The sequence below is a fragment of the Staurois parvus genome, unplaced genomic scaffold, assembly GCF_062004578.1.
Source record: "Staurois parvus isolate SC_StPar_1 unplaced genomic scaffold, SC_StPar_1.0 ptg000029l, whole genome shotgun sequence".
In the NCBI taxonomy this organism is placed as follows: domain Eukaryota; kingdom Metazoa; phylum Chordata; class Amphibia; order Anura; family Ranidae; genus Staurois; species Staurois parvus.
Genome location: NW_028317825.1, coordinates 11,251,091 through 11,263,572, shown reverse-complemented (window position 1 = coordinate 11,263,572; position 12,482 = coordinate 11,251,091). Strand labels below are relative to the sequence as shown.

Below are 12,482 nucleotides of genomic sequence, written 5' to 3'. Positions count from 1 at the left end.
AAGCACAAGCACAGAACATCATGTAAAACAGCACACAGTTAACCCTTTGATCGCCCCAGATGTTAACTGCTTCATGACCAGTGCCATTAGTACAGTGTCAGTGCTTTTTATTAGCACTGATCACTGTATTGGTGTCACTGGGGATGTCAGTGACACCAAGTCAGTTCCCCCCCAGTGTCAGAATGTCCATCGCAGTCCCGCTATAAGTTGCTGATCGCCACCATTACTAGTAAAAATGAAAAAAAAAAACAAAAAAAAAAACCCAGTATATATACACCGCCATTTGTAAACGCTATAACTTTCAAGTAAACCAATTAATTTACATGTATTGAGATTTTTTTTTTGTGGCAAAGATGTAGCAGAATACATTTTGGCATAAATGTATGACGAAATTAGATTTTTAAATTTTGTTACTGGACATGTTTAATTAGCAAAAAAAATCAAAAATATTTTTTTTTTTTTCTCAAAATTGTCGGTCTTTTTTTTTTAATAGCGCAAAAAAAAAAACAAAACAAAAAAACGCACAGGCGATCAAATACCACCGAAAGAAAGCTCAATTCTTGGGGGAAAAAAAAGGACGTAAATGTCATTTGGGTGCAGCGTTGCGTGACTGCGCAATTGTCAGAAGAAGTAATGCAGCGCAATAAGCAGTGGACGGGGGTGTTTGCAAGCTGCGGCTGCAATGCTTCGCTTAGCACCCGCTATAAAGTTGACCCAACATGTAGCGCTGCCGCCCGCCAATTGCTACACATTCAAGTCCATAGGGAATCGCAAATGTCTGCAACCATGTGTAATACGTTGTTGCGGTGCATTGGTCGGCAAAAATGGGGTTAAAACAGGTGGTGAGGAAGCAGCACATTGCTTCCTCGCTGCCTGTCAGTAGCCTCCGGAGTGTCATCTGAATGTGCAGCAGGCTCTAAATTTACCATTAGGCCCCTGCCACACAGGGTGGACTCCGCCAGGAGTTCATTTGCTCGGCGGGTAATCGGGTCTGCTGATTTCTACTGAGCAAGCGGATGGCTGGTCCGTGTCCACTCTACTTATGCAGAGCAAACAAAGACACAACCTGGTCTCTTCTATGGCTGGTTGGATGTAAACGGAACACCTGACTGCCATTCTATCTGGGGAATGGGGAACAGACTGGTTATAGTGATCGGAGGAAGATAGGTTTAAACAGACAGATCCATTTACATCTGCCGTAAAATGGAGGGATTGAATGTGAATGAGACCTTACTATGTTTTTATTTTTAAAGGAAATTTTATTTTAAAATATTTTTACATATTTTGAGGGGGGCTTCTGAGAGACATCAGGGGTCTAAACAGACCCCTAGGGGTTTATTTACTAAAGCTGGAGAGTCCAAAATCAGACTCCCTTCTGCAGAGAAACCAATCAGCTTCTAACCTCAGCTTGTTCAATGAAGCTTTGGCAATGAAACCTGGAAGCCGATTGGTTTCTATGCAGAAGTGAGTCTGATTTTGCACTTTCCAGCTTTAGTAAATAAACCCCCTAATGTCTCTTTTTTGAGACAAAAAAAAGGGACTGAAGACAGTCCCTTTCTCTGCAGCTTCATCTGCATAGGAGGTGAATGAGATAGGAGTCTGTAGAGCCACCTATCCAGTCACGAACTGAAGTGTAGTAAACACTCTGTTTACTATACTTCTCATAATGAATGAACAGAAGCGATCGGTACCGATTGCTGTTTTCATTCAGGAAAGAAAGAGGGCTCCCCCGCTCTCCATGCTGACAATGACCGATCTCCCAGGCAGCAGTTGCAGCCATCAAGAGGGGGTGGAGGAAGAGCCGGCTAGCAGAGCTGCATGGATGGGGCTGTCAGGGACCGGTGGGGAGGGGGGGAAAGTAAGGTGTACAGTAAGGGGGTTGGGGGCAATTTAGTGGCCAGTGCAGCAGGGGATGTGGAGGGACAGCAAGCAGTAGGTGACAGGCAGAAAGCAGCTGTTGGGGAAGGTGGGGTGGGATGTCACATCCTTGCTTAACCCCCTGCCCCTCTCTGTCAGCACTGAGGTCACATTAGCTGTTTGGGGGAGGGAGAACACGAGGGAGAAGAAATTATAGTAAGTACTAGTGTGCAAAAGTGTATTTGCTTTGTAATAACAAATCTCTTCTAACGTTGGGTGTCCTAAGTGTGTGGATGATATGGCGATAAGTTAATTATTAGTTTCATTTTTATATTTTTTTTTTTACATTTAGGAACAAGGTGCCTCAAGATTGTGCAGAATTTTAAAGGGTCATTTGACTAGAAAACGGTTGAGGAACACTGATTTAAACAATGATTCAGAGCCTTCCACATGCTATTGTTGTAGTTAAGGGTTTATTAAAATATGCCAAAAGTGCAGAGGTCAGAACGCCTCTCCCCCTTCCCCCCCTTCCCCAGAGGTGACACTAAACATTACAACTAATCCTACAACCAAGATATCCACCAAAGAGAAATAAAAACTACAAAACACAGTATGTAAATGCATTTGTAACTACATTGTACTGTGCTGTCTAGAAGAAATCAAATGAAGACTTAAATTACCTCTGTAGATGGTAGATCTTGTGTGTATACTGCCCTTTCTCCCCTTCCTTCTCGTAAGGCTCATTTACAAGTACTTCAACACCTTCACCTCCTCCTGTTTCATTTTTGCTGGCTTCTGCTACGGAGTACAGCTGGCCCACCTGATACTGGAAGAAAAGACCAAAAAATTCTCAGATCACACTATAGTACAAAAAGAACTGAACATGAATTGTTTGGAACATACACAAGCAAATAGTCCCAGTTAGTAAGTTAGTATTGCGATGTTGTTTCTAGGTACAGTAAATGTGCATATACATATATACATACATATATATATATATATATATATATATATATATATAGTGACAGTGTGGCGATCTGTCACCCTGGATTCTCAACAAGGCAGGTTGAGGGGCTCCAGGGTAAAGGTTTGATATGGAGGAAAGTGGCGTTTCACTTTCCTCCTTTGTTTGTAAGGTCTGTTTTGGGATCTGGAGCCTGGAGATTTCAAAGAGATCTGGGAGGGATGAAATCTCCAATCCTGGGACCAGGTTTTGGGAATGGCCAGGAGACTGATTGCACAGGTGTGTGCAGGCCTCTTCATAGAGTCAGGATCAGAGTTCTGGGCTCCACCCCGGCAGCTAGGAGTCAGCTGGGCTCCACCCCGGCAGCTAGGAGTCAGCTGGGCTCCACCCCGGCAGCTAGGAGTCAGCTGGGCTCCACCCCGGCAGCTAGGAGTCAGCTGGGCTCCACCCCGGCAGCTAGGAGTCAGCTGGGCTCCACCCCGGCAGCTAGGAGTCAGCTGGGCTCCACCCCGGCAGCTAGGAGTCAGCTGGTCTCCACCCCGGCAGCTAGGAGTCAGCTGGGCTCCACCCCGGCAGCTAGGAGTCAGCAGGGCTCCACCCCGGCAGCTAGGAGTCAGCAGGGCTCCACCCCGGCAGCTAGGAGTCAGCAGGGCTCCACCCCGGCAGCTAGGAGTCAGCAGGGCTCCACCCCGGCAGCTAGGAGTCAGCAGGGCTCCACCCCGGCAGCTAGGAGTCAGCAGGGCTCCACCCCGGCAGCTAGGAGTCAGCAGGGCTCCACCCCGGCAGCTAGGAGTCAGCAGGGCTCCACCCCGGCAGCTAGGAGTCAGCAGGGCTCCACCCCGGCAGCTAGGAGTCAGCAGGGCTCCACCCCGGCAGCTAGGAGTCAGCAGGGCTCCACCCCGGCAGCTAGGAGTCAGCAGGGCTCCACCCCGGCAGACGGGAGGTCTCTGCCTTGGAGTCAGGTGGAAGCCAGACTAGCTGTGTGCTAGTGGCTATAATTTGGGAAGAGTCTGCAGGAGACTGACATTGAACTGTGTGTAAGCCAGGAGGCTGAATCTTTGTTTTGTTGGTGGATACCCCTGCGTGGGAAGCATTATGTTTGAACTTTCATTTAAATAAAAGTGGGCTAAAAAGGCCCTGAAAAAGAAAGAGAGTAGCTGTTTGCATTTAAAAGCTCTACCACGTTGAAGCGAGTTCCCACAATATATATATATATATACATACATACATACATACATACATACATACACATATACACACACACACACACATACAGTTCCAAGAAAAAGTATGTGAACCCCTTGGGATTACGTGGAGTTTTGCATGAATTGGGCATAAAATGTGCTCTGAACGTCATGTAAGTCACAACAATAGAAGAACACAGTCTGCTGAACATAATACTACACAAACATTAGATGTTGCCATGGTTTAATTGCACATAACATGTAAACATTCACAGTGCAGGGAGGAAAAAGTATGTGAGGCCCTAGCTTAATGACTTCTCCCAGAGCTAATTGGAGCCAGGAGTGAGCCAACTTTGACTCCAATCAGTGTGATGATATTGGATGTGTTGCTGACAGCTGTCTTGCCCTTAAAAAACACACACCTGTTTTGGGTTTACTGGTTTCAAGAAGCACAGTCTGATGTGAACCATGCTTCGCAGAAAAGAGCTCTCAGAAGACCTACGATCAAGAATTGTTGACTTGCATGAAGCTGGAAAGGGTTACAAAAGTATCTCCAAAAGCCTTGATGTTCATGTGTCCACGGTAAGACAGACTGTCTACAAATGGAGAAAGTTTAGCACTGTTGCTACTCTCCCTAGGCGTGGTCATCCTGTAAAAATGACTGCAAGAGCACAGCGCAGAATGCTGCATGAGCTAAAGAAGAATCCCAGAGTGTCAGCTAAAGACCTACAGAAATCTCTGGCACATGCTAACATTTTTGTTGACACATCTACAATAAGGAAAACATTAAACAAGAATGGAGTACATGGGAGGACACCACGGAGGAAGCCATTGCTGTCCAAAAAGAATATTGCAGCACATTTGAAGTTTGCAAAAGAGCACCTGGATGTTCCACAGCACTAGTGGCAAAATATACTGTGGACAGATGAAACCAAGATTGAGTTGTTCCGGAAGAACACACAACACTATGTGTGGAGAAAAAAAGGCACAGCACACCAACATCAAAACCCCATCCCCACTGTAAAACATGGCGGAGGGAGCATCATGGTTTGGGGCTGCTTTGCTGCCTCAGAGCCTGGATGGATTGTTGTCATTGATGGGAAAATGAATTCCAGAGTTTATCAAGACATTTTGCAGGAAAACGTACGACCATCTGTCTGCCAACTGAAGCTCCGCAGAGGATGGGTGATGCAACAGGACAATGACCCAAAGCATACAAGTAATTCAACAAAACAATGGCTGCAACAGCACAGAGTATGCGTTCTGGAGTGGCCCAGTCAGAGTCCTGACCTCAACCCGATTGAAATGCTGTGGCATGACCTTAAGAGAGCGATTCACACCAGACATCCCAAGAATATTGCTACACTGAAACAGTTTTGTGAAGAGGAGTGGTCCAAAATTACTCCAGATCGTTGTGCAGGTCTGATCTGCAACTACAGGAAACGTTTGGTTGAGGTTATTGCTGCCAAAGGAGGGTCAACCAGTTATTAAGTCCAAAGGTTCACATACTTTTTCCTCCCTGTACTGTGAATGTTTACATCTTATGTGCAATTAAACCATGGCAACATCTAATGTTTGTGTAGTATTTTGTTCAGCAGACTGTGTTCTTCTATTGTTGTGACTTACATGACGTTCAGAGCACATTTTATGCCCAATTAATGCAAAACTCCACATAATCTCAAGGGGTTCACATACTTTTTCTTGCAACTGTGTGTGTATATATATATATATATATATATATATATATATATATATATATATACATACACACACACACACACACACACACACACACACACACACACACATATATATATATATATATATATTCATTTAATTATGCTATGATGGAAAACTGAAGAACAAAAAAAAGAACAGTTTGTCCAGCGGAATGCTGCTAAAATATTCCAGTTCTGCAGATTTTCTGTTTTGAAAACGTTGGTTTTTCGTACAAGGGATCTTTCTTAGCTAAACAAGCAAACATTCACTTGAGATTTCTCTTTCTTCTGACTATCATATAAGGTTCAAAAGTGAACTCATTTACAAAAGGTAAAATGACACAAGCGTGCATTCAGTTGATGTCAGAATGGAGAAAAACATACACTGTATCTTATCCTTGCTAAAGGAGAAAAATGCATATAAAGTGTGTGTAGAAATTTAAAAAACAAAAAAAAAACTATATCAGGATTTGATCTAGGTCAGGCCCAAAGTTAGGGTCAAAGGTCATGGTCTGAGTCAAAGATCAGGAAATTTTAGGTAGAATTAAATAAACTATTTTTAAAATTAGCATCAGTGGGGTTGATTTACAAATGCTAACCATTCACTAGTCGAAAAATCATTAAACCGCGTTTTAGAAAAACAAACACATGGTTGTAAGAGTAAATGATATTGCCACCATATTAATGACCGAATTTTGAACAATAAATCATTCAATGGACATAAATGAATCAATTTTTAATTTGCTATTTGCTTCTAGGTCACATATGCGCAGTACAAACATATTAACCCTTCAGTTTTTTGTCCTTGCGGTAGAAGTTTTCTAAACTTTTCCTTCAATATTTTGGCTCAAAAAAATGTCACTACCAATTTTTGATCTGTGCCCATTAACTGGACAAAAAAGGAACTGTCCAAAAGCCAGACTTTCAAATTATTTTTTGTCTGGTGCATGGGCACTTTAAAACTAGAAATATGGTGTAGCTGTGCATGTTAGCCAACCAGCTTCTATAATTTCTATGTAGGGTTGCATTAAATGTTTCCCATTCCAGTTTTAGTAAATCAACCCCAGTGTGTTGTTTGTACCCATAGCAGGGACCAGAAACAATAGTGCAAATTTTGCTTTTCTTTTTATCCTGCCTAAGACAAAAAACATACACATATATGGTATTGCTGCAATCGTCAGGACCAAGAGAATTTATTTTGAGTTGTTCTTTGTTGGGAGGTTATGGTAATAGCAAGAAATATACAGCTACATTTAAAAAAAAAATTTTAATTCTAATTTCCCTTACATAATAAAAATAAACAGGAGATATCCATTCCCATTAACCACCAAATGAAAGCCCAATCTGTCCTGAAAAACAGAAGGTATAATTCATTTGGCTACACTACGTAGTTGTAATGATATGTACAGTTTTACGAACATGTCAAAGTTGCAAGTATGTTCAGGCATTAGGATTAGTTTTACACTTGTCATGAAGGGGTTAAAGTGATATTAAAGCTAAAACCGCATCTCACCTTAATGCATTCTGTGTGCTGGGTACGGCTGCATCTCTTCTCCCCTCGCTTCCTCTTCACACAGGTACTCGCACAGCAGCAGGAGACATTGGCTCTTGCTGCTGTTAATCAAATGTAGTGAGGAGGACTTGGGGAAGGCGGGGCTCAGTCCTGTTGTGAGCAGACACTCAGGAGTGAGCAGACACCATCTGCCTCCATAGCAAGTGGCTTGCTATGGGAACACACAAAGAAGAGATGCCAATATCGCAAAGGGGGACCCTAGAAGAGGAGGATCAGTGCTGCTCTGTGCAATACCACAGGTGTATATAACATGTTTGTTATTTTAATAATAAAAAAAAAAAAAACATATTTGTATCCTCAACTGCAGCCCAAGCCAAGACCTGCCATTACAACTGTGCTTTACATGGAACATAATTTTCCTTATCTTGCACTCCTATTTTTATTAGAAATACCTGGTGCCCCAGCTAGTCCTTTTCTCAGGGCAACAACACTAAAGGGCCTGCAGCAAATTCACTACAGCAATGTCATCATGAGCAACGTCTATCAATTTAGACTCCACAGCAGGGCTGAGGAGGAATACTAAGGATGACGGTTATTAGCACCATCACCACAGATAATTCCCCCTCACTAAAAATTTGCGCCAAAATTGTAGACCAACATGGAACCCTCCCTGTGTCTGGAGGAAGTGACGCAGGGCCCTCCTGAATCCTGACTCTAGTGTAGTGAAGATCTCTGCAGCACCTCTGATAGCAGGCCAACAAAAGCACCGAACAAAAAAAATAAAAAGAGAATGCAACTGCAGGGAAAGGGGGAATAGTTAAGAAAGAAAATAATGTTGACCAAAGTGGGAACAGTCAGGTAAATAGAATTTTCAAAATAGCAGCCCTGTACTTCCCTCAAGAAAAGTTTATTGTAAACTTTATTTATTTATTTAGGTTTTTGACAATGTGGTGAACAATTATAAATCTAATCAAAAATAAGAAAACATGTTGCTTGGATCCAGGCTTTATGCAAACCACAATATTAAATATTAACATAATTGAATATTGCTTAAAGCAGACCACAGAATATTTAGCTAAATTCATATTTTTTTCTTTTATGAATTTACATAGAGATTTCACAGGAAAATGAAGTGATTTTAATCAGAATAATAACAAACTTATAAAAACATCTGATCAGATTTAGCATATTCTGAAATGCTGATGGTACATTCTGGTTTCATTTGCCATCACTCAATTGTTTTGGTTTTCTGCAATGACTGATCCCTGCTGTACAGGTCACAGAACACGTTTTAAGAGGATCAGCTGACCAAGTAACATTAACATTGCCTATTTAATCCTTCCTGTTATTTCTGATCCTTTAATATCATTTGGATTTTTCAAAGAACTGAATCAGATGAGAAATAACTAAGATGATCCCATAGGATCCCCCCTACTGCAATAGACCTTGAGAAACACTCTCCCCCCAAGATGATCCTTCAGTGTTGTCAGAGCGAATGGCCTTCTAGAAGCACACGGAGTTAAAGGATTACCTAATTTAAAGCATATGTGCAACACTGAAACATGCTATGGGACTTCTAATCGACTGATAAAGCCATCCAACTCAATGCAGGCAAAACGGTTAGAAATGTGCTTTCATCCAATTAAAACCTGGGGCTATAGTAACACAAAGAATTTACTGAGAGCATTATATAACCAGCTCTCTGTAGGAATTCAATATGACAAAAAGGGTAAGCTCATTTGAAACCAACACGTGAAATGGTAGTCGATTATGTATTCTCCCTGTTTACATAAATAGCGACTTCCTTCAATAACTACCACAGCAATCCAAGATCACTGCAATGGAGAGTTCACCATGGGGGAGATATACTAAATCCAGCGCAGCTGTGCAAGGTAACCAATCAGCTTCTAGATTTTATTGTCACAGCCTAATTCAACAAGCTAAAGTTAGAAGCGGATTGGCTACCATGCACAACTGACTCTGCAACAGTTTTAGTAAATCTCACCCCATGTGTTTAATAAAGTGATTACCATAACGAGCGATGTCCAAATGTATTTACTTCAAATAAATGGTATAGTGGGAACGGATTAGTCTTGTTGTCTCCAGGGCGATGAATAATCACTGCAGTGACCTATGATGATCACACATACAGTATATATCACGCAAATGTAACTACAAAACTGGCTCATCAAGAAAAGCTTGCTTGCTCCCATTCTACTCTGCTCAGTGTATTCTTTCAGTGCAAGACAGGATTTAAAGCTAGGTGATTACTTAAAACAGAGCTCAAACAGTAGTACACAAACCGTGTTACACTTCTGAGTTCCCAGGCTTTGGACGTTTGAATGGCAATGATATCACACCCACACACGTGCACAGGAGTCACGATTGTGGCACAGCTCTCTCAATGGGTGGCATTAAGAGAGTAGTACACATGCGCAGGTGATGTAATTGGCTGCTACACATGTAAATATCTCCTAAACTGTGCATATTTAGGAGATATTCACTGTACCTACAGGTAAGCCTTCTTATTACAGGCTCCCTGTAGGTACAAGATAAAAAGCGTAGTATACTACTGCTTTAAAGCGGAAATCTATTCCTATTCCTTACAGCTTAGGAAGTTGCCATCCAGTTGAAAGCCTAAGCAGCTGTAAGAGTTGCGGCATTCCCTGAATATAACAGTTTTGGGAAACTATTAAATTAATGGGTTTGGTTCAGCGTTAAATGATGGCTATAGTCATTCAACCCCCTCCCTGTGTGACCCAACTCTCATGGACCCCTTGTGATGCATCAATAGGTAAGCCTGAGTTCACAGTGCAATAGTGGATTGGGAGTTATGATGCCAGGGCAGCTTTGTGCATTACTGAAGGTTTCCTAGCACTACTGCAGGAAAAACACCCGAGGAATTCAAATGATTGGCAAGAAGACTGCAGGAAATGAGGTGTGTATTAACAGAAACTTTAACCGCTTTATGACCGCCCTATAGCAGAAGTACTGCTACAGGGTGGCAGGGCTGTGCAAAATCATATATATATATATATATATATATATATATATATATATATATATATATATACACACACACACACACACATATATATACACATACATATATATATATATATATATATATATATATATATACGCATACATACACACACACACATATATATACACATACATATATATATATATATATACATATATATATATATACACATATATATATATATACACATATATATATATATATATATATATATATATATATATATATACACACATGTCATTTTGTATTTTCGGGACATTGGCGGTTACAGCCGTCGGTCACCGGGTCCCGGCTGGAGATTCCCGGCCGGCACCAGGCGATCGCCGAGGAACACTGATAGAGGAGAGGTCAGTATGTAAAAAATTTAAAAGATACAGATCTCTCCAGTCAGCACCAGCACACTGCTTTGTATTGCTCTTCATAGCAGAATACAAAGCAGCGTGCTTACACAGTAAAGCACACACAGACAACACAGTAAAAACAGCACACAGTTAACCCTTTGATCGCCCCTCATGTTAACCCCTTCCTGCCCAGTGTCATTAGTATGGTGTCAGTGCTTTTTATTAGCACTGATCACTGTATTAGTGTCCCTAGGGATGTCAGTGGCAGTCAGTTCCCCCCAGTGTAAGAATGCCCGCCACAGTCCCGGTACAAGTCGCTGATCGCTGCCATTACTAGTAGAAGAAAAAAAAATTCCAGTATATATACCGCCATTTGTAGACGCTATAAATTTCACGTAAACCAATTAATTTACACATATTGGGATTTTTTTTTTTAGAAAAGACATGCAACAGAATAAATTTTGGCAAAAATGTATGACGAAATTAGATTTTTTTATTGGATATGTTTTATAGCAAAAAGTAAAAAAAAAAAGTTTTTTTTTGTTTATAACGCAAAAAATAAAAAATGCACAGGCAATAAAATCCCACCAAAAGAAAGCTCCATTTGTGGGAAAAAAAAGGGCTTAAATTTAATTTGGGTGCAGTGTTGCATGACCATGTAATTGTCAAAGTAACGCAGCACCGTATTGCAAAAAATGGCCTGGTCAGGAAGGGGGGTAAACCCTCAAAAACTGGTTTGATAGGGGACTGTAGAGAAGGGGACTTTTCAAAACACAGTAGTTCTGTTTTAATATTTATTTATATAACAAAACCCTTTTTTACGTTTTGGATTGAGTAGGGAACAGTTGGAACCCCTGTCAGTTTTTTTTTGCTTTGGGTATCCAGTTGGGAAGATTTCCCTTGTTGTCACAGTGGCAATCATATATGAATATCACAGGAACAATCTGGCAGGTGCTTAAACCATTCACCATCTAAAGGTATTTTAAAAAGGTTGTCAAGCAATGCACAAATATATGGCTATAGGAAAGATCACGGTGACATTTAAGCCAGTCATACATGGATTGAAATTCATCTGGTTCAGCAGAGACCGGCTGAATTTCAATCCATGTATGGCCAGGGAGGTTGTAGTCAATCTACTGATCGACTTCTGTACAACCACCCTGTTGAATTTTTGTTATAGCCGGCAACGCTGATCAGTGCATTCTGATGGCAGGAAAGTCTCCCTGCTGTCAGAATAAAATAGCTCAGCAGGGAGGATTCCCCTATCCACATCAAGTTGAACGAAAAACACTGACTCATGTATGGGCTGCCTTAGGGTTAGCAAAATAATGATTAGGGTATAGGTGTTACACTGGTCAAGGAGGATTTTTTTTTGTACAATGTATCCAGTTTATTTTATCTGCAGTTTTCCGTTTCTTTCAGAGGAAACAGACTTTCTAGTCCCGTTGTAATAAAAGTAAAGGAAGAGGAAGGACAGATGCTTATTTGGAAGGAAGTAAAAAGGATATCTGCCAGGTGACACACAAAACATTGCGTGCTACACATTTGAAATGATAAAGGTAGAGCTCCTGTGCTGACTATAGCACATTCATATCTGACATATACTCAAATTAGATACACTGCGAAAACAAAACACCATAAAACACTAAATAAAACAATGTGTTCAAAATGTGCAAACAGAACACTACCAAAAATCAAACAAAGGCAATGTGTATAACCAATGCATTACCAAAAATGTAGCCAATAAATATAGAAGTGTAAAAAATTAAAATGTGAGAAAAGTCAATACAAATGCATAAATATTTGAACAGTCCCATGTGATGATTTAATTCAAACTCAAAATAATTGCTTTCTCATGA

The 12,482-nt window shown here is 41.0% G+C and overlaps 1 protein-coding gene across 1 annotated transcript in view; it reads right to left on the bottom strand.

The window, feature by feature from the left end:
- PITPNA (phosphatidylinositol transfer protein alpha) overlaps positions 1-12,482 on the bottom strand; it is a 107,526-nt gene that overhangs the window by 58,298 nt on the left and 36,746 nt on the right. The window contains exon 3 of the mRNA XM_089657899.1: positions 2,538-2,683. Coding sequence (XP_089514025.1) covers positions 2,538-2,683 — 146 coding nt within the window. The remainder of the gene's footprint in view (positions 1-2,537; positions 2,684-12,482) is intronic.